The 8,269-nt window shown below is 34.4% G+C and overlaps 1 protein-coding gene across 1 annotated transcript; it reads left to right on the forward strand.

Annotated features, from left to right (window-relative positions):
• Positions 1–1,148: 1,148 nt before the first annotated feature.
• Positions 1,149–7,994, forward strand: LOC118686727 (spondin-2). Its single transcript, XM_036383084.2, has 6 exons — positions 1,149–1,285; positions 2,089–2,314; positions 2,671–2,894; positions 3,160–3,351; positions 4,314–4,488; positions 6,505–7,994. Exons 2-6 carry the CDS (start codon positions 2,092–2,094, stop codon positions 6,681–6,683), a joined length of 993 nt encoding a protein of 330 aa, XP_036238977.1. The 5' UTR covers positions 1,149–1,285; positions 2,089–2,091; the 3' UTR covers positions 6,684–7,994.
• Positions 7,995–8,269: the final 275 nt, after the last annotated feature.

Here is an 8,269-nt window from a genome sequence, read left to right on the forward strand (position 1 = left end):
GGCTTGGATTTACCACGGGGTGGGAGGGAAGTTTCCAGTTAAAGTGCAACAAAGCTCAGACATGTTTGGTGGACAAGAGTGTGTCACTAGAGCTGTGTGGTGTGTGCTTAACCTGCGATGCCCTGGGAGCTGCATCTGGAAAATAACTGGGTTTGTTTGGGTCTTTTCCCATATGCTGCACCATCATGTTAGAGATCTGGGGAAGTACTTAAGTGGCATTCCTCACAATTTCTAAAGAAAACTCTATGAAATATTATTTTCATGGTTCACTGTAAGATTTTCAATTGCTGATTAGCCATAATAGCATTTGTTAACATTACAGGTTTGGCACAAAGCCCTCTGTTTTCCCTTATTTGAAAAGTGGCTGGGAAAGTAAATAAAGATTAAACATTATTTTTTTAATTGGGTCACTCTATGATGCTTATTTTTTCATAAACAATTTAAAAGTTTTTAATGATGTAGGTATATGTACTGTACTATAGAGGATGTATGATCTAACTGTAATAATGAGATTTTTATTTGGGGTTTTTTACTCTGAAGACAGCTAAGAAAAATCTCCGAGCTTCCCCAAACCACTCTTTCCAAAGAAACCACAATGTTACAGAGCCCTTTCATCATCCAGCATACAGTACTGTACACACAAAAATATACACTGTACTACTTTAAATTAATTCATATTTGCAGGAGACACAGTCTGTGTGAGTATGTGCAATTATGAAATGTAACTTTTTTTTCCTCTTGACATTTTTAGCTGCCTCACCCCTTTTATTTGAACACATACATATGGTGTGTGAGAGTGAGCAAGCTCTCTGTAAATGTTTGGAAGGAGCATCTGTCAGACAATAAAACTTACAAGAAAACATGTTTCTCATTTAAAGAGTATTCACTAGAACTATTTCAGTGTTGGAATCAGTTCATTTGTATAGCTTGGAGGCATTAATAAGAGCAAAGAACTGCAAAGGCACCAGAAAACTCAAACTGTTACTAAGAATCCAAGGTATTTTTAAAAAGCATTTTGTCTTTTTGGCATCTCTGTCTTCTGATAAGGAATCTGAACCAGCTGACAGACAGGAAACCTCTGCTAGTCCATCCAGAGGGATTGCAAACAAGAAGATGGCACGATTTTTGCAAACCTGGAAAGTCTAAAGATTGCAATAATTGTTGGACCGAAGGGACCCTCTTCAGGCATAAATAGCAAGACTCCTACTGTCTTCTCTTGCAGACCAACTCAGCTGCCAGCAAAAGCAGGTGCTCTCCCCCTACCAGTGCTCCAGAGGAATATTTAGTGAGTATTCAGAGATATTTTTACAAACTAATGTATTACTAGTGATTTACTTAAGATTGTATAGTTTTCTCAAAGGACAAAGACATTTAAAAATCAGTTTTAAGGCTGTTATTTTAAACAACTGGTGGAGTTCAACAGTCTGATGCAATTACTACGTTAATTTAAAAACAAAATTTGCACAACCTATGACAGTAACTGTAAAAAAAATACTGATTTTTTAAAACTGTGTAGTTTAAACAATCTAAAGGAATTACAATGTTTCGTATTCACATTATGACAGCAAAGTAATTTATATAAATATGAAATCTCTTTGACTTTAAATGTTATGCTATAAAACAGCCTTTGTAGAACACAAATTTAAAATAAATCATTTCTTTTGGCAAAGTAACCTGCAATTTAATCTTTAGAAGAATAAATATACCACTAATGTTTTCCACAGAAACAGTTGCTACTCTAATTAAATCAAGATGTGACTCTAATCAGATTTCAAAAGAAAATCAGAAACAGATTTTTCTCTGAGGTAGTACTATGGACAAGGATAAGATATTTTTATTTTCGTTTTTATTAGAAACAATTGTCCCAGGTAAAGTTACAGGTTTGTAGTATATACCATGGAAATAACAAATCTGAAAGCATTATAGTAATGTTTTCAGAAGCATAGCAATTTTTAGTGTTCCAGATATCTGCTTTCTCTTTGGCTATAACTCATGCCACATTACATTTTATTAGGTAACTGCTATTAATTTTTGAGTTTAGAGTGACTAATATGGCTAACACTTTTTTTCTTTCTTTTCGTGTGGAAGGGAATGGAAAACCTGATGTTTGTCTACTGGTCCTGTAAAGTGATCTGGACAGTTCTTGTAACAATACTGGGTTATGCCAGCAGCCTGCCGGTGGGGGAGGATGCTCTTTGCACAGCAGAGGAACTTGCTAAGTACAGGATAATCTTCACAGGGAAATGGAGTCAGACTGCTTTCCCTAAGCAGTATCCACTCTACAGGCCCCCAGCACAGTGGTCATCCTTGCTAGGTAAGTGAAGTATGCACAGTACTAAGAGCAGATAAACCTCTTGACCTCTGTGGTCTCTTTTTCCTTAATAGTTATGTAAGATAAGTAATGAAAAAGGAAAAAAAAAAGCCAAAGTTATTAAGAATGAAATGCAGATATTGAAGTATCCACAATGTTCTCAAAAATCTCCAACTGTTTTCAATTGACTTCTGTTTTCAATTGGCTGCAGCTGAAAGAAGCAGTGATAAGCCAAATGTTTTAGTGTTCACTCAATTTTATACACATTTTTTAAACCTCAGAAATAAAACAGAGAAAATGAAGAAATAGGGACATTCTAAATCAGACTTTTATGTCATGCCATGTATTCACTCAAATAGGTGTTACTCATAGTTCTGACTACAGCATGTGGAAAAAAAATGAATATGCCAGCAATGGTGTACGTGATTTTGCTGAAAAGGGTGAAGCATGGGCATTAATGAAAGAAATAGAAGAAGCTGGAGAGAAAATTCAGAGTGTACATGGAATCTTCTCTGCTCCTGCAATTTCCAGTGGTACAGGACAAACCTCAACTGAATTAGAAGCGCATCCAAGACATCCCTTAGTAAGTAAATGTACATAGTCATTTCAAAAGTTTATTTTATGTTACCAGCAACCAAAATTAAATATTTGAGTTCTCACTTGTAGAAACATCATGAAAAAGAATTACTAAAAAGCATGTCAAATTGCAGGGAGCACTGTACAGCTTCTATGAAGTAGAAGAGCAAAATGACATTATTTCAGAAACTTTGAGTGAAAATTACTAAAAGCAGGACTGGAGCATTCCAAAGCAAGTGATGCAATCCTGATGGATCATTTTGTTTCATTAGGTTTCATTCGTTGTACGAATTGTTCCCAGCCCTGACTGGTTTGTGGGCATTGACAGCCTAAATCTCTGTGAAGGAGACCACTGGATGGATGAAGTATCAGTAGATCTATTCCCATATGATGCTGGAACTGACAGTGGATTCACATTTTCCTCCCCAAACTTTGCCACTATTCCGCAGGACACAGTTACAGAGGTAGGTGCATGGACATAGTTTAGCACTTCATACTGAAATGTTTTGAGTCTTCCCTTTAAAAGATAACTCATCTAAAATAGTGAAACTGATTTCAGTATTTGAGAGAGCTGATGCTCTCTATATGTGGATTTATTACACAGCTGATATACCTACTGCTTTTGTTTACCTTCTGAATCTTTGAAATTTATTAGGTAAATGTAAATGGTTTATGAGAATTTGTCTTTACATTTTTTGGAAAAGATGACAATTTTTGTAGATGATATTTAACAATCCTTAAAGTGCCAGGAAAATGAAAATACCAAAGTCCTGACATCACCAAATGTGAATCTAACCAGGAAAATTCTTAGTAGTGAATACTGCTGTGAGGAGGAGTTTTCAGTTGAAAGCATTGCTGAAACCTGAAACTGCAACATTTGAGGGAAAGGACCTAAAGGAAAGCAGAGAACTTCACTGTGGTGACATGGCTTTCAATCTCTATTGCTTATTTCATCCTCTCTATGCCCCATACTTTGCTTTTGCCATTTAAGAGAGGTGGTAAATGAAGGATTTTGATTCAAATTGTTTGAATACTATAAGTATTCATTTAATCCTTTCTTAAAGGTGAGTTTTTCTAGCAACAAATGCTGTGCTGATGAGTAATGAGGAAAGGAAGAGAGAAGCATTTGGCCTCTAATATCCTTATGACAGCTCCTGTAGCACATCTAATATTATTGTTTAATACTCATGTATTCTTCTTGTAATAACATCCAGTTCCTTCTGTCAAATCTTTTCATACATTACTGGACCTCCTACCACAGTCCTGTATCCAGTCAAGTACCCTGCATTAAAAATTCTGGGCTGACCAGCATAGTTATGTGAACTATGTGTTCATAGAAACTGTTTGTATGCAAATTGTGATTTACAAACACGATTTTACAGCTACCTTCTTAGTTTTTTTTAATATTCCTCTTTTTATTTCACAGATCACTTGTTCCTCTCCAAGTCACCCAGCAAACTCATTTTATTATCCCAAACTCAAAATTTTGCCACCAATTGCTCAAGTAACAATGGTGAAAATAAAGAAAAGCCAGCTAGGTCTTTCTGCACCTTTTATTAATCTTCCAGCTAAAAGCAATGAAATAATAGACACTGTCTCAGGTAAGTGATTAGTAGATGTTCTCAATTCTGTTATTTCCATTCACTCAGAAGTATGTGAAATCTGGCAGGTTATGTGGATGAAACAGGTGATCAGACAGAATATTCTGCTATCTGCATAGGAATAGTTCCAGACTCACAAATGGGAAATAAAACAAGCCAGTCAACATAAAAGAGAATTCCTGAAAGAATAAGTAAGGGATTGCATATTTCAGCTGTGGTTCAAAGGACTGGGCTATATCCAGAGTAAGAGCTACCCAAGCCTTTGTATCAGTGTAGCTCAGTGAATTTTACAAGAAACAAATGACACTCAATCAGAATCAGCATTCCCAAACTCTTTGCAAGTTTGACGTAAATATTCATCCTTAAGGTTTTACATGACAATGAAGCCAAGAACCATTATTGTTGTTTCTTTCTGGGTCAGAGCTTGGCAGTTATGTGCGATAAAATTTATATAATTCGATTTATTTGGACATATTTTCAATAGAGACCTAAATCCTGAAATAAAAAGAAAGTTCTCTCTCATTTTTATTTTCTCAAAAATATTAGCTAATAATCTTGAATAGATAGGAAGACATGCAAACTACTGACTCAAGTCAATCATAAGGGAGATTTTCAAATCTCTGAATTAAAATACATATATTGTTAGCAAAATATTTGCTCCAAGGGACCAATGTATTCCCAAAAGAGTTGCCATGTTCCAGAAGCTTCTCCAGATTGTCTGGAGATGGCCTATCTCTAGCACTCTGCTGGTCACCTTACAACCACTAAAATACAGCTTATTCTCTGCTCAGTTCATGTGTTATTTGTAATTTTATAAATGTACTTATCAATTTATAGTGGTTTAATGTATTCCTATTAGTAAACAATACATATGCAAAGTGGGTGTTACACATCTCATTTACAGTTATATGTTCTTCCCATAAGATTTGAAAGGAATATTTGGCACTATTCATGATATAAATTTAAAACTGCCTTTAAAGTATAGTATTTCAAATATAATTTTTAATCACAAATCCCACTATCTTTGTATGAACCAGTATATTAAACCAGTTTAAAAACTTATTCAATCAAAAGGGCAGATTTAATTACCAGAGGTCAAGCAGTGTCCCTCATTCCCTCTAGAGACATAAGAATGAGTGATGACAGCAGAACTGGTGAGTTCACTGTAATGCCAGAAATTTATACCAGGTGTCACACACTTAGTGTGGCATTAAAGGATGGGCTTGTGCACACCTCTTTTACCCACAAATTCTGTAACAGGCAGCTTTGATGCCACTTCCTGTGACAAGCAGTATTTTAATTTTTATGATTTTTACTTTAGATGGAAGCATACATTATGGATAGCACTTCAGAGTTTCTAACTTCTTTTCTTGCACTTAATGAAAATTATGTTGAAATGCTTTCAGCATTAGAAAGATTCTAGTGACAGAATATCCTTATTGGCAAAGGGAAGAATAGTGTACACACCAAAAAATAGCAAGATGATTTAATGATAAAAAATGGGACTTTATTTCTGAAGCAAATTGGAACAAAAGTAAAATGGAGTTTGATATTAACAACTCTAGGAACAATAGCTGCCTGCAAAGAAATATAAATATACCTAAATATACCAGAGGAAAAGCTTTAATCTCAGTGTTTTAGTTAGTCATGAAAAGGAAAATTAGTTATAAAAATTGACAGTAATGTTTTTTAATTCAATCTTTTGAGTACAATCATTTTAAGCATAATTTTCTTTTAAGGAATTCTGTATTTTTATTCAAGACATAATATGCTTCAGAACTGATATAATACCTCAGACAGGCTCTAGACTGCAATAACAATAACACCAATAAGTTTAGGAGCTGAAACCAGATTTTTTTTTTTAATTTATGAGACAACACTGATTTGATGGATATCACATGTATTTTGTATCAGAAAGGATGCTGTTTGATGATCATTCCTTAATGCTTTTCCAACTGTGTATTTGACTTAAGTACAACTTGATGTAAAGTGCACTCTTTGCTGTGTGTGTTGCAGAAACACCCCTGGACTGTGAGGTTTCACAATGGTCCTCGTGGGGGCTCTGCAGAGGGGTCTGCAGAGAAACAGGGACCAAGATCAGAACTCGTTTTGTGCTTCTTCAGCCTGCCAATAATGGAATGCCTTGTCCAAACCTGGATGAAGAAACAGGATGTGAACCAGAAAATTGTGTCTGAAATAAAGAAAAGATAATAATTAAGATAATTTAAAAGTAGGATAAGTTTAAATCTAAACTACATGTCAATCAATGTTCTTTGTCATTTGGATACGCTGCACTATTTTGCTGAAAAGCTGCATTAGAGTGGGTTTGAAAGTTATTATTTAATATCAAGATTTTGGGGGGTTAAATTCCTAAGATTTAGTAGGACAACAGTACTGGATAATTTAAAGAACAAAAACCCCCAAATAAATCCTTCCTCCAAATACACTGTAAGTTCTTGGAGTACCCTCTAGTGGCAGAAAAGAAGCAATATGGAAAGATCGTACTTCACATTTTTACTTCATAGTAAAATCTTTCAATCACAAAGTCTAAACTAATAACCTCCTTAAATATTGTAATTTGTTTATCTACACCTATTTATACCTAGAAAATAGTTTTTCCTTCTAAATTATGTTTTTATAATTTATTGGCATTTTTGTCATCTTTCTAACCTTGCTTAATGTGCATTTCCTCAGAAACTACTTACAAAAGTCAGAGTGACCAGATGTTTGCAGTGTGGTTAAGACAATAATGGAACTGAGTAAACTTGTCTTGAGACTTTTGAATATATGAAAATGTCTTTTTATTTTTCTTTCTCAAAAGTGAGAAGAATAACTGCCATGAGGACACTCAGCCAACAAAATTACTAGAAAAAAATCTGAAGTGTGGATAGTAGTAGAAAACATCTGAGCTGAATTAAAAGTGTTAGCTGAGATTCAAAAACTGATTGTTGGTGTGTGTCCCTCATTAGACAACTTTAATCTCAAAGTTAACACTGTTGAGCATAACATAAATTATATAATTAACCTTATATATGCAGTAAATGTGTCCATGTTTCTTTATATGTGTTTGCTGCTATTTGTGTATCTATTACCTAAAATTGAGGTATGCACAACTCTAACAAAACACATGTCAGAAACTGTTCCTGCCTGCAAGTTTTAATGCTCAAATAACTTATAAAATGAATGCAACATCTGCTTTATGAAGAGCTGTGACTACCAACTAGGAAAAGAATTTTGGAATAATACTTATTCAATAGAATAAGTTTTAAGTCAGCTCACAAAACTTTTACAGCACACTGCAATTTTACAAATATACAGCACAGGTATTGAACAGGAGAGTTGATTTGAATAGGTTCCTTCTGGAATATACCAAATACAAGATGATTTCTCTTGTCCTTAAAGGAGCACACTGTATTCTCCATAGGGTTAAATATTTCTCTGTATTTTTTTTTCCAGAGAGATATCTTGCAAAGATACAAATAAATTTGAAACTTTATCAGACTAAACTTCACTGGTCCTGCAAATGCTGATAAATACACAATTGTTAGAACTAAGTGTAGGAATTTCTGCTCTTCTCTCATTCTTCAGATTCCCACTGTTTGTTCAAAATTGTTCATTTACACAAGTTGTTCAATCACAAAATTGCACACTTGCTATTTTTTAAAGTTCCCTCTATTTCCACTCTATAATGGGAGTAGTGTTACTACACTATTCTGTGTTTAGTTAAAGGTTAGTATTTTTCTTTCTTCTTTTTATTAGTTTTAACCATTCTGTGTTTTCT

Source organism: Molothrus ater, chromosome 4 (assembly GCF_012460135.2).
Source record: "Molothrus ater isolate BHLD 08-10-18 breed brown headed cowbird chromosome 4, BPBGC_Mater_1.1, whole genome shotgun sequence".
NCBI lineage: Eukaryota > Metazoa > Chordata > Aves > Passeriformes > Icteridae > Molothrus > Molothrus ater.